The sequence below is a fragment of the Pan paniscus genome, chromosome 19 (assembly GCF_029289425.2).
Source record: "Pan paniscus chromosome 19, NHGRI_mPanPan1-v2.0_pri, whole genome shotgun sequence".
NCBI classification, from domain to species: Eukaryota; Metazoa; Chordata; class Mammalia; order Primates; family Hominidae; genus Pan; species Pan paniscus.
Window position 1 is genome coordinate 35,510,503 of NC_073268.2, and position 24,256 is coordinate 35,534,758.

Consider the following 24,256-nt stretch of genomic DNA (forward strand, 5'->3'; position numbering starts at 1 on the left):
CCCTTTTAAACTGGCTAAGACTGAATTATTTAGGTAGGCATGATAATGATAATTTTCCTTACATATGGAAAGTACAAGAGTAAGGTTGAAGCCGAGTATGGTGGCTGATGCCTGTAATCCCAGCACTTAAAGGGGCCAAGGTGGGAGGATCGCCTGAGGCCAGGAGTTCAAGACCAGTCTAGGCAACATAGCAAGACTCCATCTCTACAAAATTTAAAGAAAAAGTGAAGTTTAAATTTTGCAAATGCTGTAGGTCTTAATTGCAGTGCTGCTGTGGTTCTCCATCCAAAGCTCTGTGGGATAAGTCTTTTTTCAGTCTCTAGTATTCCTTGCCAGTCTGCCTCACTGTGAACGGAATCCAGTACAAGTGTTCCAAAAGTGGTTCTAGGCAAACTTTACCTCCCGGGCTTGGTAACACAGCTATAAACCACAGGAGATCTTTCTAAGATAAATAGTAAGGAAATGACTAGTCAAATAAGCTGTTTTAATTGTTGTCTTTTCTCAGGAGACAATGCTTTGTATGAGGCACGTCATCTCTTCCCAGTTAGACTGGGAACCTATTTCTGGATTTTCTGTAATGATTCTCTGGGTGAAGGAATGAATTGTCTTGTGCTCAGTACCATGACCTCACCAAAGAATTAAGGTTGAAGAACTGATGTCTTTTTGATTAAGTGATAGTGTAATCATTTTATCCAAGTTTAACTGGTTTATCAATTATTCAGAGTGATAGTAGGGGTTACTAAACCTGTCCCTAGAGAATTGGAAAGAGATGTGTGTGTGGTGTTTTTGTTTTTGTTTTTTTGAGACGGAGTCTTGCTCTGTCACCCAGGCTGGAGTGCAGTAGCGCAATCTCAGCTCACTGCAACGCCTCCCGGGCTCAAGCAATTCTCCTTTCTCAGCCTTCTGAGTAGCTGGGATTACAGGCGCACGCCACCAGGCCTGGCTAATTTTTTTGTATTTTTAGTAGAGACAGGGTTTCACCGTGTTGGTCAGGCTGGTCTCGAACTCCTGACCTCATGATCCACCCGCCTCGGCCTCCCAAAGAGCTGAGATTACAGGTGTGAGCCACCACACCCGGCCATGGAGAGAGATATGTTTTTAAGTGTCCCTTGGTGAATCTGACTTCATCATAATTATCATGCCATGAGTTGAGCTTTCTGAAAGGTCTCTGGACTGATCCCAAAAAATCTGTTAAAAATTAGAATAACCAGTACAGCTTTACTTGCCACTGACCCATCTTTCTGTTTGAGATTGGTAGGATTGTTGTCATTGACAGAGTGAATACCATGGGGCATCAGTAATCAGGATGATAAAACTGACTGGTTTCCTGTGATTACCTTCTTATGGCATTTTGCTCCAAACAGACTGAGGGACCAAAATGGTCTGATAGAGAAGTGCATCTACCTCGGCAGACCTCAGCATGGTCCCTTCCCGTCAGACAGATTTTTGTAGCATTTGCCTCCGCGTGTTATATTTGGAATTGTTGGCCAGCTTTCCTCTCTCTGGTGTTGGCAGCGAGATCCAAAATGAGGTTTTCGAAGAATGAGAGTAAAAAGGTCTCTGTGCACAGGCAAAACTAAGCTCAGCTTGGAGTTTTGCATATTTTCAGTGAGTCGTAACAAAGGTTTCACACATAGAATAGAAAACTGCCTTGCAGAAAATGTTTGATGTTTGAAGTGGGGTTGTTTGTTTGTTTTTGGATACAGGGTCTCCAAGGCTTGATCCTAGCTCCCTGCAGCCTCAAACTCTGGGCTCAAGTGATCCTCCCACCTAAGACTCCCAAGTAGTGGGACCACAGGAACGTTCCGCCATGCTGGGCTAATTTTTTAAATTTTTTTGTAGAAATAGGGTCTCACTATGCTGCCCAGGCACGTCAAGCAGTCCTCTCACCTTGGCCTCCCAAAGTGTTGAGATTATAGGAGTGAGCTGTCATGCCCAACCTGTTTGAACTTTTAAGGAGGTGGTTTTTCTGATTTTGTTGTGTTTAGCTCCTCATTAGAATAGTATCAGGCAAGTGATAGATTAAAATATATTAACTTTAACATTATCTTGTCAGCATGTTGTTTTTGACATTGTAAGTGCTTAGAAGCCTAGCACTGACGAACTGGAGGTGACAACGTCTAGATTCCTTCCCCTTGCCCGGCCCCATCAATAGTAAAATGATTCTACAGTAAACAAACCTAATTTGGTTTTATGTTTATTTTATTTATTTATTTGTTTTGCATTTTCTGTGTTGAATTAGAATCTAGGTATGTCGTATTGTCTTTGTTTTTTTTCTTTTTTGAGACAGAGTCTCACTCTGTTGCCCAGGCTAGAGTGCATTGGTGTGATCTCAGTTCACTGCAATCTCCGCCTTCCAGGTTCAAGTGATTCTCCTGCCTTACGTGTCATGTTGTCTTACTGGTCCACCTAAATATGGAAGATACGGTAATGTTCAATTTTAACTCAGGTTCAGATGCATGCTTCTTAATGTAGGGCTCAGGGGCTAATTGTTATGAAATGAGTGCAAGTGTCAGAAATATTTAAAGTGGAAAAGGAGGTTATACTCTTGAAAGATTACAGTTTTTGTGTAAAGTAAGGCAAGTACTTAGTAGTACTGTTATGGGAAATTTTTCACTTAAGGCCTGTCCCAAAATTAATTGCCATACTCAGTAAAAGGTAGGATGCAGTTGTAATCTCATCAATCTGCTGCTGTTCCTTAAGGCTCACTAAGTACTTTACATATAGCTCCACTAATAATATATTAGGACAGTTTTGGCCTTTGTAAATGACTTGTGTATTTTTAATAGATATAAAGGTTCAAAGGAATATTTAGGTACTGCTTTCATTTGAATCTGGAGATGGGATTCATGTTGGTCTGTTGTAAGTTCTTGGTATGTTCTTGGTAAGTTCAAGTATGCCTCCAGGAGTATTTTTGAAAGCTATATCAGTAATGTTCAATAAATTGTCTAATCTTAATTTAAATGGAATTCAACTAGTCACTATTAATGTGTTGAATAAAACACTGGTTTTTGCTAACCTGAGTGAAAGTACAAGTGATACCTAAAATTACTCAGAGGAGCTCAGTGAATCTTTCCAAGGTTCATCCTGGTTGTAGCATTTATCAATACTTACATTGCTTTTTAATGGCTAAACAATATTCCATTGTATGGATGTACATTTTATTTATTAGTTCATTAGTTGATAGACATTTGGGTAGTTTCTACTTTTTGGTGTTGTAAATAATGTTGTGAACATTTGGGTGCCAGTTTTCTTTGTTGTTGGTTTTGGTTTTGTTTGTTTGTTTGTTTGTTTGTTTTTTGAGACAGAGTCTAGCTTCGTTGCCTAGGCTGAAATGCAGTAGAGTGATCTCGGCTCACTGCAGCCTCCACCTCCCAGGTTCAAGTGATTCTCCTGCCTCAGCCTCCCGGGTAGCTGGGATTACAGATGTCCGCCACCACACCCGACTAATTTTTGTAATTTTAGTAGAAACGGAGTTTCACCATGTTGGTCAGACTGGTCTCATACTCCTGACCTCAAGTGATCCACCCACCTCAGCCTCCCAAAGTGCTGGGATTACAGGTGTGAGCCACTGTGCCAGCCAGGGTGCAAGTTTTTATGTGCAAGTTTTCATTTCTCTTGGATATACACCTAGAGGCAGAATTGCTGGGTCTTATGGTAACTCTTAACCTTTGGAGGAACTGCCTGTTTTCCAAAGAAGCTGCATTATTTTACTTTCCTACCAGTAGTGTAGGAGGGTTCTAATTTCTCCACTTCCTTGACAACACTTGTTATTTTCTGCCTTCTTGATTAAAGCCATCCTAGTGAGCGTGAAGTGGTATCACGTTATGGTTTTGAATCAGATTTCCCTGAAGGCTAGTGATGTTAAACTTTTTTTCATGTGGTTATTGGTCATTTGTATATTTACTTAGAGATCTCTATTAAGATTTTTGTCTATTTTTAATTGAGTTGTTTGGTTTTTTAATTGAGTTATGAGAGTTCTTTATATGTTGTAAATATAAGTTCCTTGTCGCATATATGATTTGCAAGTATTCTTCCATTTTGTGGGTTGTCTTTACACTTCCCCCATCTTTTATTTATTTATTTATTTTATTTTACTTATTATTTTTTTGGGACAGAGTCTCCCTCTGTTGCCGAGGCTGGAGTACAGTGGTGTGATCTCAGCTCACTGCAACCTTCACCTCCCAGGTTCAAGCGGTTCTCCTGCCTCAGCCTCCCAAGTAGCTGGGATTACAGGCGCCTGCCACCACACCCAGCTAATTTTTGTATTTTTTGTTGAGACGGGGTTTCACCATGTTGGTCAGGCTGGTCTCAAACTCCTGACCTCGTGATCTGCCCGCCTCGGCCTCGCAAAGTGCTGGGATTACAGGTGTGAGCCACCGCACCTGGCCTATTTATTTATTTTTAGAGGCAGAGTCTTGCTATATCTCCCAGGCTGGAGGGCAGTGGCACAGTCATAACTCACAGTAACCTTGAACTCCTAGTCTCAAGCAGTCCTCCACCTCAGCCTCCTGAGTAGCTGGGACTACAGGCATTTGCCACTACACCCGGCTAATTTTTTCCTTTTTTTGTAGAGATAGGGTCTCACTGTGTTACCCAGGCTGTTCTCGAACTCCTGTCCTGGCCTCAACCGATCCTCCTGCCTCAGCCTCTATTTTTTATTTTTTAGTCTTAACCTAGCAAAAGATGGTTGATTTAAGCACACTTTAATATCTATGCCTATATTAGCTCTGTAATGTCAGTAAATTAAGAGTTTCTTCTGTGAGCTCGTTAGGATGGTACATCCCAGTGAAGAGAACCTTACGATGTGATTTGGTATGTTGTTGTTTCAACTTTTCTGCATGTCCCTTCCTAGCAAAGAAGTCTAAAGCTGTATTGTTGCCTTAGAGGAAGTACAAAAAATCCACCATCTGCCTTTAGATTAGGATGCTCACCTGTCACCCACTAGCCACAACAGAAAATGTCTGTGTTTGAGCACTTCTCATACTTGGAGGACTCTAGTTTAAGAAAGAAGATGTTGGCTGAGGGCAGTGGCTCACACCTGTAATCCCGGCACTTTGGGGAGCCGAGGCAGGTGGATCACTTGAGGTCAGGAGTTCGAGACCAGCCTGACCAACATGGTGAAACCCCATCTCTACTAAAAATACAAAATTAGCTGGGCGTGGTGATGCACGCTACTTGGGAGTCCCAAGTACTTGGGAGGCTGAGGCAGGAGAATCGCTTGAACCCGGGAGGTGGAGGTTGCAGTGAGCCAAGATCACGCCATTGCACTCTAGCCTGGGCACCAAGAGTGAAACTCCATCTCAAAAAAAAAAAGATTTTAATTGTCTCAGTTTTATTGGTTGTGGTGGAAATAACTTCAGGTCAATTAAAATGTGCTGTCTTTTGAGCCCAGTTAACAAGAACAAAAAGTTGTTTGTATATTACAGCAAACTCACCTGTGTATTTGTATCTTTATATAAGTCCAGATAACAGTAAATAAAGAGAGCGCAGAGAATATTTACTGGACAGTTTTATATGGCTCATAAAAAGAAACCATCTGCTTTGATCCTCCCAAGAGGATTTTTGCTACCTAAAAATGCAGCTGTCCTGCTTCTTGAACAGAAATGGGTACATCTTTTCTCCCACAAGAAGAGTAATAGAAAATAGATTAATACTCTGGGCTTTTGATAATGGGTAAGCATACTGAAATCCATCTGTCAACTTTCTTGTCCCAACCCCAACACAGGGACAATTCCTTGGGTATGCAGTTAAGTAGGCCACCCTGATAAAAGATTCCGTTTGGGTTTATGGTAGCCCTTATATATTAATGCAGCACAAGCTCCTGGAAATGCATTCAAGTTTTAAGGTCCAGCGTTTTAAGTCACCAGAACAGAAAAAAAAAAAAAAAGTCTGTTTTCCCCCTCCACTGGGCTCCTCCTTTGACTTAGAGGCCCCAGGGAGTACAACATGGCCAGCTGCATTGCCATTCAATGAGTGACACTTAGAAGAGAACCTCTGCATAATGCGTGCCTCCCAAGAGAATACAGGACAGGAGCACGGCTGTACCCCTGCCAGTTTCCTGAAAGAGGAGGACATTGTATTCAGTGCAAGTCCTAGACCAAATTTCAGAAAGCCACTTTGGTATTGCAGATTTGTCACCATGCCCAGGACACATGCACAGGTCACTAGCTGACTGCTTTTCCCAGGACTTGAGAGCAGTTAAGAAGAATGAGAATGTGACTCCTTTTTCTGCCTGCCATTTCCAGATATCAAAATCCTTATCCTTTAAGCCTAAGGTTATTCCTAAACCTAAGTCTCAGCAAATAAGAACAAAGATGAGGTTTTAGCACATTTTGTGTGAGGCAAAAGCTGAGGCATACAATAGACACTAATAAAAGGAGGAATCCATGAGTTGACCCATCAGCAAGAAGGAACTTGACTACTACATAGAGCTGTTGTGGAATTCACAATAAGTAAATTACACGTGCACCTTGCAGATTGATGCAATTTTCAAAGTAATGAAAAACTTGACTTGCTCACTCAGAGAGTGAGTCCATTTTGCTCTGCCGCCTACTTTCCCTTTTGCTATAATCGTACTACATAAATGCTCACTAAACTACTTAAAAGCCGGAGGCTGACCCATTTCCTCTTCTCACTGCCGTGTAATTCCTAGTGGTATTACAGATGAGAGACATGCAAAGGTAAACAGTAGTTGGGGAACAAAAATGATATCTGGGTTATTCCAAGTGGATGATACCTTTGTTAACACAAACACAAGGTGAAAATTTCTTTTCCCCTAATTACATTTGCTTTCTTTTAAGTTAGTGACTTTGGTGTTTAATTTTTGCCTCTCCCCTGTTTTCTGACAAATTTTACGGGATATCTCCCAAGAAATGTTTCTCAGCCTTGACAGGACAAAAGACATACAGAGTAACAGCAGGGCAGGGAGCAACTCCGTGCCTGAATGTAGCGTCAGTCTTTCCCACTGATCTGGGCTCTCTGCGTGAGGCTTGTTTTGAAATAAGCTTGAGTGAGCAAAAGAGGACTCTCTGCAGGGTTTGAATTTAACGGTAGCCCAAAGACATCACTTTACCTCCAAGCCAGGCAGGGATAGGGGAACCTCTCAGAATTATTAGCAAGCTTGAGTTCCAGGTGGACCCCTGTTTGTGGCAGCACAAGCACCTTTTTTACTCAGCTATGGTCCTCAGAGGGATGTTGAATATTATTTTTCTCCTGTCTGCATTTGTGCAGAGAACAGAGCAGAGAAACTAATGAAATGCACAGAGCTTCAAGTGAATTTAAAGAAGCCTCTGCATTATGAAATAAGGCAATGATGACCTACTCTTGCTTTTCTTTCCACTACCCCTAGGCTCCTGTGATCAGCTGAGTGCTCGTTAATTCCCACGTTCACTAAACCATCATAGTTCTGCTGATTCTCAGCTTTAGAGGGAAACTCTACAGTGAACTTTTTCAATTAGCAGTCATCAATTACTGGTCAGAATACATTATAATTGTGAAAATTATACTCCATTAATCTCATTAAATATGTCTAAACCTGTAACTTGTCATAGTTCGATACATAGGTTGGCTATATTTAACTTTCCCTGATCTTATTTGCCATTTTTTGCAAAAGCATCATCTAAAATGTAGAGAGAGTTGTCAGTAATTTTGGCTTTTTAATAAACATTGTTTTGCTTTGTCATTTTTGTTTTGCTGTATCCCTCCTTTGTGGTCCTTGCTGTTTTGCCTGGCATGGGTGACACTTAGCCATTTTAACTTAGCAAACTGTCATACCAAAGGAAATGCCTAATTCTATGATATCAGACATCTGACTGCAGGCTACAGTTTGTTGGTGTTGAAGTAAGCTGTATGTTAAGAAAAGTATCTCCATTTTATTTGTTATAGCAAATAACGCAGTCCAAGGTTTGTATGCTTGCTGCCTTTCTTTGAGGGCTTTCCTGAGCGCTCACCGTTTGTGTGTACACATGCAGACCTTTAGGGTGATCATTCTTTGGTTAGGGACCATCTGAAAGAAAAGTGGACCAAAGGGGAAAATCATGGCTCTGGAGAAGTATGTTCAACTCATAAATAGGTCACTGGTGGGTATAACTGGAAGGCTTTGGAAGCCCAAGTCAGCACTTAGCTGTGGCGTCAAACCATGACAGCACAGTTTGACAGCATGCCCAGGAGATTACTTCAGTCCTGTAGGGTGGGGAGCTTTGATGTTTATGAGTAGAATTGGGGGATGGGAGAGGGTAAGGGTAAAAGTAGGGGGGTATAATCCCTGTGCTGGCATGGCCCAAATAGTATTATTCTCACTTTTTCCTGTTTCTATAGACCCTGTCAGGGGAGGGTAAATTAAACCAAAGTCCCTCCTTAGGAAAAAGCAGCTGGGTCTTAAGTAGAAACCTGCTCTCAGGCTGGGTGCGGTGGCTCACACCTGTAATCCTAGCACTTTGGGAAGCTGAGGTGGACGGATCACAAGGTCAGGAGTTCAAGACCAGCCTGACCAACATGGTGAAACCCCGTCTCTACTAAAAATACAAAAATTAGCCGGTTGTGGTGGCGCCTGCCTGTAATCCCAGCCGCTCAGGAGGCTGAGGCAGGAGAATCAGTTGAACCGGGAGGCGGAGGTTGCAGTGAGCTGAGATGGTGCCATTGCACTCCAACCTGGATGACAGAGTGAGACTCCATCTCAAAAAGAAAGAAAGAAACCTGCTCTCTTGATTTTGTTGGGTTTTAAATACATTGTTAGTATTTTTTGTTTTCTGAGCCTTTATTGAATTTTAGGTACAATATATATAAACTGTAAACTGGCCCACATTCCTGAGCTGTGTCTGCAAGAAGTGTGTCACCTGGCTATTTCTTTTTTCTTGATAGTCTGTTAAAATTTGGCAATAGAATAGTACCCAGTTTTCCATACCTCTGAGACTCTTCCAGAATACAGAGTTGGCAGTTGTTGGTTCTTCCTTCCAATGGAATGTTCCCAAGAGTGTGAGAAAATTACCGTTGAGGCCAGAATTTTGTCCCTTTTCCAAAACAGGTGGGCTCTAGCATCTATCATGAGGTGAATTAATGAAGGCCCTTTTTAAAATGTTTGCACCCCAGCCCATCTTTCTTTGTAGAGAAGCCAGAATTGCAAGAATAGCCAAACCAGGCTAGTGATAGATCAGGCCCTTGAGACTGAGGCTCAGCTTGTAGAAAAGTTAGCAGGGGCAAACACCTGGTATAACTGTCAGTGCTCTACCCTCCCTGCTTCCTTTTTTCCCTGTACTAACTAGTAACACTCGTATCCAGGTGTCCTTTACCGGGAAGATGCCACCAGCCAGCTCTACATAGAAGGCGATAAAACTTGGGGGCACAGTCAGCCAGTTTAAAAGGATTGTTTGCCTGTGGAAGTGACGCAACTAGCTAAGTTTCTCAATGGGGCATTTGTAATGTTCTGGCACTTCATTTGTTTCCTTTTTAACACTCTCACTGAGGCTTTGCATGAGAAACCCAACAGTCCTTGTACCTTTTTATGTACTTTGTGGCATTAGTGGTGTTTGAGTCAGTAGCCAGGATGAAGGAGGATAAGGGATTAAGGTTGAGGGACCCTATGAATTTTCTCCTTCCATCTCTTTAATATCCTTTAATATAGCTATCTTCCTGCAAAAGACAGGCCATACTTGAAGAGAAAAGCTGATGCCCACACAAGTGTCCAGAGGAAGCTAGCTATTTCTGCTGACATTTACATTTCATTAAATGTTGTTCCCTCAAGGCATGCACTTTAAAATTTGGGTGTATTAATGCAACTTTTAATTTAAATTAAAATTTAAATTAAACTTTACCCAGCACCACTTAGCTTTTCCAGGACATAAGTTTGTTTTCGTTTATAAAAGGCTGGTTCTCTGTGCTCATGGGTCCCTTTATAGAGCAAAATGGCTGCTAGGAGGCTGAGACATGATTGTGGTCCTTTCAATGATCACCTTCACTCCCCATTTTGGCTAGTATCAACACATTTTCTGAGCTGGATGAGGGCCGCAGGGCCAGTCTGAGGGAGAGTAGGCTAGTTCTGAGCATGTATTATGTTTTGCAGTTTGTCTTACACAGACTAAATATAATTGCAGGATTTTTATCTGGTAGTGGTCCTCAGATGGATGGATGAGCCCCGTGAACTGTGAAATTAAAAATCAAAACTGCTCAGTCCTATTGTTTGCTTGCTGAACACCTCTTCCCCCACCAAAAAAAAGGGTGGGGAGGCATACAGATGATGATAGGAGCAGTGAACTCTTTCTTTTTAGTCCAACTGATGTTTTATTTTGACTGAAACTGAAACTGCCATAGATGGCTAGAGAGCTTCTGATTCCTGAAGAATTACGGGTTCTGACAAGAAGGACCCTACCAGTTCATGTGACTGACCTCTTTTGGAAGAGAACCCGCTTAGTAGGCTGTTGGTGTATTGTATATGGATATGCTATTTACATAGTGTTCCTGTTAAGTATTTGTATTAAATAGAATTATTTTGTTAATCCAGAAAGAGAAAATGGAGTGTACTTTTTCTTAAATATTTTTCATCTACTTGCTTTCTCTCCCTCTACCTCTCGCCTCTTCCCTTTGTTCTCTTATTCCCCCATCCCCCGCTCTCCCCTCCAATTCCAGACTGAGAAACTGCTTGTTCTGGATGGATAATTAACATGGTGCTGTGGAGCAACAGGTCCCACTGGTAGCGACTAAATCTGAAGTAAATGTTAATGTCGTGCAGGTTCACATGTATTAATAGGCGAGGGAGATGAGTGAGGTTAGACTCAGATCAACCACACTGGTATATGACTTGAAATAGATCCTCTTAATTAGAGAGCCAAGAACCATGACAACTACCAACATCTTCTACTTGCAGTGTTGAGCTGCAGCCTTATTAGTGAATGCAAGGCATTCTAAATTAAAACTGAACTTTAACCTCGGGCTGAGAGTTGGGATCATCTGGCTCTGGGCTTCTATTTGAATCTTTGAAACAGAAATCTGTCAGTATAGGCATTACAGTTAGCTGAGGGATGTATGTTTGTGGTTTTCTCCTTGATGACTCCAGAAATAGACTGATCTAGATAACCTTCTCAGCAGTAGAGATGGGCCATTTGGATTTGTTTATGGGAGTCTAGGTATGTTGGAGTCATGCTGAAGAGGTTGGCTTTAGGAATTGGTTTGTATGTTAATATTACTCTTAACACTTTGTAGGCCCTCTAGGCCTCACAGAGAGCCACACCAAACTGAGAAACATACCCTCCAATTGAATGTACAGTCTCTGAAGATTTAGGGCTTTATTGTTATGAACAGCTTTATAACTAACAGCATGTCTTTAAGATCAGGTAGTGGTTAAAATAGTGAGCTGGGGCCAGGAGTGGTGGCTCACACCTGTAATCCCAACACTTTGGGAGGCTGAGGAGGGCGGATCACTTGAGGTCAGGAGTTCAAGACCAGCCTGGCCAACGTGGTGAAACCCCATCTCTACTAAAAAGACAAAAATTAGCCCAGTATGGTGGTGCATGCCTGTAATCCCAGCTACTCAGGAGGCTGAGGCACAACAATCTCTTGAACCCGGGAGACAGAGGCTACAATGAGCTGAGACCGCACCACTGCATTCCAGCCTGGGCGACAGAGTGAGGCTCCATCTCAAAATAAAAAAATAAAATAAATAAAATAGTGAGTTGTAAAAGCAGTGAACGGTCGCTTTCTGGCCAGGAATTGTAGGCCAGGGCCTTTTAACAAATGATCTGGGAGGAAATTTATCAACAGCAGTGAAAATGGGAAGATACTCTGCAAGAGCTCTGTCTTCATAGGGCACTGTCATCTCTGCCTATGGAAAAGAATGCATGTCTCATAGCAATGCAGGCTATGCTCTTTTGAAGCCAGAAAATAAAGTAGAGGTCCTTGGCTTGTTGGCTAAAAAGCTACCAGTTTTCCAAGACAAGCCAGTTCAGGTATAGAAGACAACTATTCCAGAGCTCACCATCCCAAGTACTCAGATAATTCTCAGAAGGAATCTAAAGGTTCAAACATGCTGGACGCAGTGGCTCACGCCTGTAATCTCAGCACTTTGGAAGGCATAGGCGGGTAGATCACCTTAGGTCAGGAGTTCGAGACCAGCCTGACCAAGATAGTGAAACCCTGTCTCTACTAAAAATACAAAAAGTAGCTGGGCGTGGTGGCGGGTGCCTGTAATCCCAGCTACTCCAGAGGAGAATTGCTTGAACTCAGGAGGCAGAGGTTGCAGCGAGCAGAGATTGCACCATTGCACTCCAGCCTGGGCAACAGAGCAAGACTCCATCTCAAAAAAAAAAAAAAAATAGAAAAGAAAAAAAGAAAGAAAAGAAAGGTTCAAACACTATTGTGCTCTAGACAGACTTAAACATTCATTTTCAGAAGAAATGTCTCCACTGCTAGAACCTTCCTTTTATCAGGTATTTTATCAAAATGCAGAAATATACCTGCTTCTGAAACTATGGCTTCCTCCTGAACTCCTCACAATCCTTAACTTCACTGTCTTTAAAGGCTCACTGGCTGAATTACCATTTGTTAAATAGCTCTGAATTATGAAAAGAGTAGGAAAAAATCGCATGTCACCTTCAGGTACCAAATGTCCAAACTTTGGGGCTCTTCATTGATTCTGGCATCCATAAGCAATTGAGTTTTATGTGGGTCTTTATGGTAAGAATCAGTTTGTAGTTGATTATGTATGTTCTCATTACTGCATGTCCTTTTCACCTTATCTCCAGCCCATGATCCCTAAAATCAAGAACCATGTCTGAAATACCAGCACTTAGCAATTGTCTAGCCTAAAATAAACATCCAATAATGTTTGAGTGGATGGATGATTTTGATCCTCTCTCCCCAAGGCTACTTTTTTTTTGAGGCGGGGTCTTGCTTTGAAGCCCAGGTTGGGGTGTAGTCGTGTGGACATGGCTCACTTCAGTTTTGCCCTCCTGGACTCAAGTGATCCTCCTGCCTCAGCCTCCCAAGTAGCTGGGACTACAGATGCATGCCACCACATCTAGCTCATTTTTGTATTTTTTTAGAAATGGGGTCTCACCATGTTGCCCAGCCTGGCCTCTAACTCCTGGGGTCAAGTAGTCCTCGCACCTTAGCCTCCCAAAGTGCTGGGATTACAGGTATGAGCTACAGCCTGGCCTAGGCTACTTTTTTGATGGGGTAGATGATTATTTGTTTGCTTTGCGTTCATTTTTCAGTGTGGTACCTAGTACATTGATGAGAAAGTCATGGGTACTCAATAAATATTGACTGATGTAGAAGGAAATGCTCAGCCTTGAGGTTAAGGAGGGTACCCTGATGGATATTTCACTGTGTACCCCAGAAATAAGAAGACTACTAAAGGTTCTTAAAAAACAACTTGGGCTCTGAAGCATATCCTGAGAGTGAACCAAAAACAAAACAACAACAACAAAAATAGCTTAGGCTCAAGATTTCAAAGAGCCAGGAAACTTTGATTTGGGTTCCAATTCTGCTACTTAGTGGCTTTAGATAAGTCAGTTTCCTCACCTGTATGATGGGAATAAGAATTATCTCACAGTATGGTAGTGAAGATCAAATAAGAACATCTGTTAAAATACTTTGTGAACTGTAATACCTAGATGTCAATGAAATTATCACTATGCTATTTCTAGGCTTTAGTTTAAGAAACACATTGATGTCTTTACAAAAGCAGCATTGTCTCATTATAGTGTTTTCACTGCTGAGCAGCTGAAACTCTGGTAGAGTAATCTCAGTGTTACGTGACTTTTAACTTTTAATGATTTTTTCTTATAAAGGATGGCCTCCAGGACCCTGTCTTCATTGATACATGAGGATGAGAGGGAGCGAGGGCAGAGCCTTTTTTTCTTGATAGGCATATCATGATTTAAAGACTCTGGTGTGCATGTAATTGTTTTCAGAGTTGCACACTAGGCTTATGGGAATACCATTCTTCCAAGGAAGGAGGGGTTTTTGTTTTTGTTTTTGGGAAGAATCTCGTTCTGTCACCCAGGCTAGAGTGCAGTGATGCGGTCTCGGCTCACTGCAACCTCCACCTCCTGGGTTCAAGCAATTCTCTTGCCTCAGCTTCCCCAGTAGCTGGGACTACAAGTGCACACCACCACACCCAGCCAATTTTTGTGTTTTTAGTAGAGACAGGGTTTTGCCATGTTGGCCAGGCTGGTCTCGAATTCCTGACCTAAAGTGACCCACCCACCTTGGCCTCCCAAAGTGCTGGGATTACAGGCGTGAGCCACCACACCCAGCTGCGGAAGGAGTTTTGAGATGGGCAGCTGAGGTGGGGAGTCCTCAGAATAAGTACATGAGTACCGTGAGGCTGCAGAATCTCCTTTCTCCCTGGAATCCTTTCCCTGTCAGCAGTATTTCTGATATGGAGCAAAACAGCCTCTTTCAGAATTGGTTCCTGAGCTTACCCCAATGACAGTGTCTTTCCTGGAACCATTTCATGAATCCCTTTCCTTTAAAAAATTTGCATTGAGCCAGGCGTGTTGGCTCACACGTGTAATCCCAGCACTTTGGAAGGCAGAGGCAAGCGGACCATTTGAGCCCAGGAGTTCAAGACCCAGCCTTCGGCAACATAGTGAAACCCTATTTCTACAAAAAATATAAAATTTAGCCCAGCGTAGTGGTATGTGCCTGTGGTCCCAGCTACTCGGGAGGCTGAGGTGGGAGGACTGCTTGAGCCTAGGGGGTCAAGGCTTCAGTGAGCCAAGATTGCCCCACTGCACTCCAGCCTGGGTGACAGAGTGAGACCCTGCCTCAAAAAAAAGATAGAAGTTTGAATTGAAAAGCTGCCTTCTAAATAGCTTGAAAGGAATTAATTGCTTGAAGCAGAGAGGAAACATGGTCATGAGAAAGCTTTATGATGGGTAATTCTTGTGTTCCAGCTATGCCTATGATGATCATTTTCTAAGACCTTTCTTTCCTATCCATCTAATCTTAGATATTACTGCCTTCTCCCAAGATACCATCATTTCAAATTTGTTATTTCAAGATGCATGTTCTGTCCCTAAGAAAGCAGCAAATCTTGGCCAGGCACAGTGGCTCACACCTGTAATCCCAGTACTTTGGGAGGCCGAGGTAGGGAGATTACTTGAGGTCAGGAGTTTGAGACCAGCCTGGCCAACATGGTGAAACCCCATCTCTAAAAAAAAAACAAAAATTAGCTGGACATGGGGGCAGGCACCTGTAATCCCAGCTACTCGGGAGGCTGAGGCAGGAGAATCGCTTGAACCCAGGAGGCAGAGGTTGCAGTGAGCCGAGATCACGCCACTGAACTCCAGCTTGGGTGATACAGTGAGACTACATCTCAAAACAAACAAAAAAAAGCAAATCTTAAGAAGTGATGGCCTCAGCCAGGTGCAGTGGCTCACGCCTGTAATCCCAGTACTTTGGGAGGCTGAGGTGGGCGGATCACTTGAGGTTAGGAGGTCAAGACCAGCCTGGCCAACATGGTGAAACCCCATCTCTACTAAAAATATAAAAATTAGCCGGGTGTGATGGCGGGCAACCTGTAATCCCGGCTACTCGGGAGGCTGAGGCAAGGGAATCGCTTGAACCCTGGAGGCAGAGGTTGCAGTGAGCCAAGATCGCGCCACTGCACTCCAGCCTGGGCAACTGAACAAGACTCCGTCTCAAAAAAAAAAAAAAAAAAAAGGAATGATAGCCTCAGTCTTTTAAATGTTTTGTCTTCATCTGGGAGACAATGCTTGGGTTTCCCTGGACTACTCCCTAAATTCATAGCCCCTATCCATACTTTAGGGCAGGCTTAACAAAAGGAGCCTATGGTCATTATCTAGAGTTCTGAGAAATGTGTGGTTTTCTTTGTTTGTTTTTTGTTGTTATTTTTGAGACAGGGTCTCACTCTGTTGCCCAAACTGGAGTGCAGTGGCACGATCACGGCTCTACCTCCCAGGCTCAAGTGATCCTCTCACCTCAGCCCCACAAGTAGCTGGGGCTATAGGCTCATGCCGCCTCACCTGGCTAATTTTTTGTATTTTTAGTAGAGGTGGGGTTTCACCATGTCGCCCAGGCTGGTCTTGAACTCCTGGGCTCAAGCAATCCACCCACCTCGGCCTCACAAAGTGCTGGTATTACAGGCATGAGCTACTGCACCCGGCCAGAAGTGTGTTCTTAAACTTGGTAACTCTAAAAGTAATCCTTTAGAAACTAGCAAGATGCTACTTCTGAGAGCCTCTTAATACAAGTTTTAAGCATTTTACCTTGTGTTAAGATAAACGATATTGAAAATCAAATTGTTTAAAGAAGATTAAAATGAGTAGAGGTGGGATGGTTCAATAAGTACAGGCTTGCCAGTATGGACTTGGACTCCTCTTCCGTCTCATTGTGTAGTAACTTAGAAAACATAAGTAATTTCATGTGCGATTTAACCCACAAAACAGTTGCCTGCCCCATTGCATTACCTCGCCTCATAGCTTTGAAGGATTACACTCACTTCCTAGAAGCCCATTCCTTAGTGTTCCCCAGTTCTTTAAAGCTTTATTGAGTACTTACTACATGCCAGGCATTGTACAGGGTGTGGAGGTACAAAGGCAAATGAGGCATGGAGAAGGGGATTCAGACATGTAATGGTTTGAATACAGTGTGGTGCAGAAGTGCTCTGGGGAACCAGAGACTTTCAGAGAAAGCTTCCTGGAAAGAATACGTGACTTGAGTCTCAAAAGATAAAGAGCTTACCAGGTGAAGTAGTTAGGGAAGAGTGGTGTAGTTGTGGGTAGCAGCCCTGGAGTGAGCAGAGACACAGATGAGAAACAGTATGGTCTGCGTAGGGAGCCGGCCAACTGATTGAGCTGGAGAAAGAAGAGGGTTCTGGCCACAGGGGTCTTATCTTCTCTACTTTAAATGTTTTAAATGTTTGATGTAGGATATCTTGGTACAAAGCCAGTGGGCAGATGAACAGAAATGATGAGAAACAGAATCAGAAGTGACACCCTTCAGGGTTAATTTTGATAGGACAGCTACTGAAGCATAGCAGAGTCTGTAGGCCTTTGAAAATTACTTGCATGCATTTCAGTAGTTTAGATGTGGCCTTTTGTAGAATTACATTGGCTAGAATGAGCGGAGACTTACAGGTGACATTCACCTGTGGTCCTCTAGGGCTTGGAGATCTGTCCCAGCAGGCCATTGTTTTTCCAGTTTCCTGATTCCTGGTAAGCATCCTCCTGAGATTTCACTAAGGAAACAGGGAGGAAGGGAAGTAATGAGCTGTGAAGCCTTGGTGGGCATCTGACATGTATGCTTGGGGCTCTGGGGAAACAGGGAGCTAAGAAAATTTGCCAAGTCAAGTGCTATTTTATGTAGAAATGGTAAAACAGCATAGCTTTAAGCTCTGAGATACTCAAGTTTGGCTGGGCACAGTGGCTCACGCCTGTACACCCAGCACTTTGGGAGGCCGAGGTTGGTGGATCACCTGAGGTCAGGAGTTCAAGACCAGTCTGACCAACATGGAGAAACCCCATCTCTACTAAAAATACTAAAAAATTTGCCAGGCATGGTGGCGCATGCCTGTAATCCTAGCTACTCAGGAGGCTGAGGCGGGAGAATGGCTTGAACATGGGAGGCGGAGGTTGCAGTGAGCCGAGATCGCGCCATTGCACTCCAGCCTGGGCAACAAGAGCAAAACTCCATCTCAAAAAAAAATACTCAATTTTTTTTTTTTTTAACCATTTCCCCCATTATTTGAAGAAAAATTTCCTGCATACCATTCCAAGTAGGTGACTTAGCCAAGAACTCAATGGTAGGAATTTCTTAAGCATAAATGTGGTTTTTTTTGTTGTTGTTGTTGTTTTGTTTTTGAGACAGAGTCTCACTCTGTCGCCCAGGCTGGAGTGCAGTGGCACTATCTCGGCTCACTGCAACCTCCACTTCCCAGGTTCAAGCGATTCTCCTGCCTCGGCCTCCTGAGTAGCTGGGACTACAGGCACGTGCCACTACACCCGGCTAATTTTTGTATTATTAGTAGAGACAGGGTTTCACCATGTTGGCCAGGCTGTTCCCAAACTCCTGACATCGTGTTCTGCCTGCCTCGGCCTCCCAAAGTGCTGGGATTACAAGTGTAAGCCACCATGCCTGGCCTGTTTTTTGTTTTGGTTTGTTTGTTTGTTTGTTTGTTTTGAGATGGAGTTTTGTCACGCAGGCTGGAGTGCAATGACATAATCTTGGCTCACTGCAACTTCTGCCTCCCGAGTTCAAAGGATTCTCCTGCCTCAGCCTCCCAAGTAGCTGGGATTACAGGTGCCCACCACCACGCCCAGCTAATTTTTGTATTTGTAATAGAGATGGGGTTTCACCATGTTAGCCAGGCTGGTCTTGAACTTCCAATCTCAGGTGATCTGCTGTGTGCACAACCTCTGTATTATAAAAATGCAAGGAGGGAAGAGATCCAATCATTGTCCTAGTCCCTCTAATAAAATAAATAAGAGAACTGCTGAAATGGGCAAAGCATGAGAAGTGCCAAAAGAGAACTAACCCATGCAGCAAGAGGTCCAAGATACAGGAGTAATATGAACTCATGGAAAAGCTGTTTGGTTATCTATTGTTGCATAACAAACTACGCCAAAACTCAGTGGCCTGGTACAGAAACTCATTATTATCTCTCACAGTTCTGAGGGTTGCCTGGGCTCTGCTGGGTGGTTTTTCTGTTTCACATGATGTTGGCTGGGACTGCAGTCATTTGGAGGCTTCACTGAACTGGTAAGTCCAAGATGACTCACTCACATAGCAGGAGTTGCTGCTGCGTGTTGGCTTGGAGTTCAGCTGAAGCTGGTTTTTTGTTTTCTCAAGATGGAGTTTCACTCTGTTGCCCAGGCTAGAGTGCAGTGGTGTGATCTTGGTTCACTGCAACCTCCACCTCCCAAGTTCAAGCAATTCTTCTGCCTCAGCCTCCCAAATAGCTGGGTTTACAGGCATGTGCCACCATATTTGGCTAATTTTTATATTTTTAGTAGAGATGGGGTTTCGCCATGTTGGCCAGGCTGGTCTTGAACTCCTGATCTCGATTGATCCACCAGCCTCGGCCTCCCAAAGTGCTGGGATTCCAGGTGTGAGCCACCATGCCCAGCCCAAAACTGTTGATTGGAATACCTTGTCTCCTCCATGTCCTCTCTCATAGCATGACAGCAGGGCTCTGAGATGGAACTTTCCAAGCATATTTCTTAAAAAATAGAATCTGCAGATCTCTTAAGGCCAAGCTTTGGAAGTTGCAACATTGTCACCTCTGCTGCATTCTGTGGTCAAAGCAAGTCATAAGACAAGCACAATTCAAGAGGAGGGAAAGGGACTACCTGTGGATGGGAGGCAGAGCAGATAATTTGCAGCTGTCTTTAATCCATCACAGCTGATTGAGGCAGGTATGAAAGGATGAATAGAGTTTTGACAGGCATAGCTTTTTAAAGGAAGAGTATTCTAGAGGAAGAAATAGGAAGTCTTCCATTTGAATAGTGAGAAGAGCACCTGAAGGGGTCTGGGAAGATGGAACGGTGGGACCATGTGACAGGGCTTTGAACAGCAGTTAGAAAAGCTTGGCTCTACACTAACAGGCTTTAAGAAAACAGTGTGGAGGACCTCTCAGTTATTTTATTATACCTTTCCCTACAAACCCAGTGTTAATAGCTCTGGATTTGGCTTCTCTCTCTAAGGTGTGGGAAGGGATGCTCACTCCTTAGGTTATTATGAGTGATGCTGACTTAGGCATTTTGAAGGAGGAGACAACCCTAGCAGTCCTGCAGGACTGGCCACAATAGGAGTTTAGGAACATGCAAACCTAGCTAGGCTTTTCCTACTGCCTCAAAGGGCTAGTTATTTAGTCTTGCCCTTGTCTGTTCCCCACAGTAACCCTCCACTGAGTGAAGAAATGTTGCCTCCTGGAGAGTGGATGTGTCACCGGTGCACTGTTCGCCGAAAGGTAATAATGCTGCTTTCTGAAGACTGTCCAGAAAGCCTGATCCAGAGCACTGATATGCTAGAGCTAAGACGGCCTAGCCCTGAAGGCATTCTTGTCCCTTCTTCTTGTCTCTTCCAGCCCTGGAATCACCCCACTCTTCCCATGGTGACTGTTTGGAATCCAGTAGGGCCTAAAAATCCAAACATGGGCTGCTGAAATGGGCAGAAGAGGTGTGTTAACTTACTGAGCCATGTTTAGTCACTAGTGACAGGAGTAGTCTTACCTTCTTGTTGTCCTCCTAATAAGTGGCCTTATCCATGGCTGAAAAACAAAGGCTGCTTCTCCAGCTTGATGGAAAATGGAGTTTTCTCTCACCCCAGGGCAAATAAGTCACTGGTATCCAGAGACTTGGCATACTGACGGAGAGGATTTTGAACGCATTTGTACCCCAAGTTGCCTAATCTTTCTTTAGCTTCCCTTCCTTCAGCTTTGATAATTCAGTACTGGCTTCAAGAACATGGTTTATTATTTTCTACTTTGAGAACTCTTGTGGGTAACAAGAGCTAAATTCTCCCTTATTGAAAAAGGAAGTAGGTGTGCTTGCACCCAAATTACGATTGACCCAACCTTCAAATTACAGGCTATGGATTAGAATTTGTCTGTGCATTGTAATCCACCCCCCTGTGCTCCCCACACTAATTATACACCAAGCAACTTTCCTATGTTGTGACCTCACCTCTATTTGCCTGGTCCCCGAACATGATGTCACAATGAATGATGACTTCCTTGGTTGCAGAAACAGGATGAGATGATTAAGATTGTGGTTTATGTGTGTAACAGTTTCAGCCTTTAAGAAAGAAAGTAAACAAGCAGACATTATTTTTCAAATACGTGCATAAGGGTTCATATTTAAAAGCAAGCCAAAGCCAAGTCAACCACCTAACCACAGCTGTAGTTAAATTTCTCCATAAACCAGGCTGTCTTCCAGCCTCTCCACCTTCCAAGATCCTTTCCTGTGCATCCCTAATTAGGTTAGAGCAGGGCCTGTTAGAGGCACCTGCCAGCTAGGAGCCCTCTCAAACTTGCCACTCAAAAAAGCTGGACCTGAAAAGGTTTAGGGGAGCTGAAGGAAAAGGGGTAAAGACGGTGGAGAAAAGGAAATATTATGTTAGTGCCCATCGTGTGCCAGGTGTTTTAATTACGTTATCCCATTATCTATCCATCCAGCCATAGATGGATACCGAATGCTGACCGTAGGTTTCCATTTTAGAAAGGAAGAAACGGAGGCTCAAAAATGTAGATTAACTTTCCCAAGGACTCAAAGGTATTGACAGAGCCAATGTTTGAACCAAATTCTCTCATTCCAAACCTCTGTTACCTCTTCATCAGTTTTCTAGAAGGAGAGCTACTTGTTGGGGATTACAGTATGCCCTTTTCTAACATGGCACTTCTCCTGAGATGCCTCTCTTACCTTTCACATGGACCTCTTTGCCTACCAGTGCCAAGTCTGCCTTTTCCACCATCACCAGCACTACTCCCCTTTGGCCTCTTGTATTTACACTGAAGTGGATTGAAATAATACATCCTCTGGCCTTCATCAGCTCCTGACATTCAGGCCCTATCATGATTCGTAGTGGAAGCACTAGGTCCTACTCCAACTCCAAATTATCCCTTTCGTATATATGACCCTTTTTATCTCCCTCCACCATATCCCTGAGAGGAGGAGGAGAAAGATTTTTCTGTCTCATTTTACAGATGAAGAAATTCCTGCCCACCAGCCTGAGTCACCACAAGGTCAGAGGGGGATCCGTGGCAGAAATAGGACAAGATCACAGGTCTCCTACCTGGAGATCAGTGTTAAACCTTCATTTGACCACTCTATTTGGAGTCCTGGAGGAAAATGTACTATCAGATATCCAGTCCTACTGAGTACACTTAATCTTTTTCCATTTCCCCACTTTCTAAGAAGTGTCACTTATTTTGAGCAAAGTTTTTATTTTTAAAACCATTCAGGAGGTCAGGAGGCTCTATAGTGATCTCACTGATTTTTTTTTTTTTTTTTTTTTTTTGAGATGGAATCTTGCTCTGTCACCCAAGCTGGAGTGCAATGGTGCAATCTCAGTTCACTGCAATCTCTGCCTCCCAGGTTCAAGCGGTTCTCCTGCCTCAGCCTCCTGAGTAGCTGGGATTACAGGCACGTGCCACCACACCCAGCTAATTTTTGTGTTTTTAGTAGAGATGGGGTTTCACCATGTTGGCCAGGCTGGTCTTGAACTCCTGACCTCAGGTGATCTGCCTGCCTCGGCCTCCCAGAGTGCTGGGATTACAGACGTGAGCCACCGTGCCTGCCCCATTGATTTTTACTATTGGTCTCACTAAATTTATTCTCACTGTGTTACCTTTTTAGCCCTTTACCCTATACTTTATAGATGTTGTATGTCATACGATGAGTTAATGTTAATGATATATATTTTGTATAGTTATTCCTAACTTACCACGCTTTTTGGTGATTCTCTGATGCAACAGTTTTGTCAGCTTTAGTTCAGTTATAGTTGTGTCAACTTTAACAGACCAGTGTTTCAAGTGACCAGGTAGATGAGTCTGTGATATGTGAAGGCCTTTTACAGTTTTGGTTAGTGGTCTACCAGGACTTTGTAGCACCCATCTCTTTGTTTCATGGTACTTTTCATGATGGGCCCACCTGTTCATTTGCACAGAAACGAGAGCAGAAAAAGGAGCTGGGTCATGTCAATGGACTGGTGGACAAATCTGGCAAACGGACTACATCCCCCAGCAGTGACACTGACTTGTTGGACAGATCGGCCAGCAAAACTGAACTAAAGGCCATTGCCCATGCCCGGATCCTGGAAAGGAGAGCCAGCAGGCCTGGCACACCCACATCCAGCGCCAGCACAGAGACCCCCACCTCTGAGCAGAATGATGTCGACGAAGACATCATTGACGTGGATGAGGAACCAGTAGCAGCGGAGCCAGACTATGTGCAGCCCCAGCTGAGGCGGCCCTTTGAGCTGCTGATTGCTGCCGCCATGGAGCGGAACCCCACCCAATTTCAGTTGCCCAATGAACTGACTTGTACCACTGCACTACCAGGTCAGCCAAACCATCATCATATCCCTTCCCAACCCCAGTTTCCCCAAAGGACCAGCACAAGAGCAGTGCTGCCTGTGGAGTCACTGTTCATGTAGCTACTGTCTTGGGTTCCTGTTCCTGGTTCTGCTTGGAGAGATCTTTGAAGGTCTCAGCCATTACAGAGCTTACTCAGTTTTCCATTTTCTCCATTTCTGAACTTCTTTCCTACCCCTCCCCCAGAATTATCTTTTTCCTTTTTTTTTTTTTTTTTTTTTTTTTGTGAGTCTCACTTTGTCACTCAGGCTAGAGTGCAGTGGCACGATCTCGGCTCACTGCAACCTCCGCCTCCCAGGTTCAAGCGATTCTCGTGCTTCAGCCTTCCAAGTAGCTGGGACTACAGGCGCATGCTACCATGCCTGGCTAATTTTTGTATTTTCAGTAGAGACAGGATTTCACCATGTTGTTCAGGCTGGTCTTGAACTCCTGACCTCAGGTGATCTGCCCACCTCGGCCTCCCGAAGTACTGGGATTACAGGTGTGAGTCACCACGCCCGGCCCCAGAATTATCTTTTTTTAAAAAAAAAAAAAAGTATTATACATTCACATGGTTCAAAAATCAAAAAATATTAAGGGCTACAATGAAAATTTCCCTCCCACCCGTCTGCCATTTGCCTACTTTCCACCTTCCTGCTCTTCACAGGTAACCACTGGTTGATTCTTGTTTATTCTTCTCAAATTTCTTTGTGCATGTAAAAGCAAATACAGATATATGCTGATTAATTTTCCCTTAAGTAACATGCTAAACCATTCTACACGTTGCTTTTTTTTCTCACTTTAAAATATGTTCTAGAAGTCTTTTCATATTAATATAGATTTTTTTTTTTTTTTTTTTGAGACAGAGGCTGCACTGCACTGTGATGCAGTGGTGTGACCACAGCTCAAGCAATCCTCTCACCTCAGCCTCCCAAGTAGCTGGGACCACAGGTGTACACCACCACACTCAGCTAATTTTTATATTTTTTATAAAGACAGGGTCTCACTATGTTGCCGGGGCTGGTCTCAAACTGTGCTCACACGATCCTCCCGCCTCAGAGGATCCCAAAGTGCTGGGATTATAGGCATGAGCCACTGCGCCTGGCCTTCTTGCTTTTCTTAATGGTTGCATAGTAGTTCTTTGTACAGATACGTCATAATTTATTTAACCAGTGCCATTTTCTATTAATGGACATTTTCTATTAATGGACACTTAGGTTCCAA

General features: G+C 43.5%; 1 protein-coding gene and 1 long non-coding RNA gene across 4 annotated transcripts in view; one reads left to right on the forward strand and one right to left on the reverse strand.

Moving 5' to 3' along the window:
- Positions 1-24,256, forward strand: part of PHF12 (PHD finger protein 12) — a 46,233-nt gene that overhangs the window by 4,597 nt on the left and 17,380 nt on the right. Inside the window, exons 2-4 of one of the 3 annotated variants that reach the window (XM_008965137.4) lie at positions 2,361-2,427; positions 19,858-19,930; positions 22,627-23,020. In XM_008965137.4, the coding sequence (XP_008963385.1) occupies positions 19,880-19,930; positions 22,627-23,020 (445 nt within the window). In that variant the 5' untranslated portion in view covers positions 2,361-2,427; positions 19,858-19,879. Of the gene's footprint in view, positions 1-2,349; positions 2,428-19,857; positions 19,931-22,626; positions 23,021-24,256 lie in introns of those variants that run through there. The other 2 variants (XM_055102091.2, XM_003812698.7) reach the window with 2 other exon arrangements.
- On the reverse strand, positions 2,185-20,714 carry LOC130540948 (uncharacterized). The gene is made up of 2 exons (XR_008954989.2): positions 20,193-20,714; positions 2,185-2,409 (listed from the first exon to the last, which is right to left on the reverse strand). It is a non-coding gene; the product is annotated as an uncharacterized LOC130540948 (long non-coding RNA).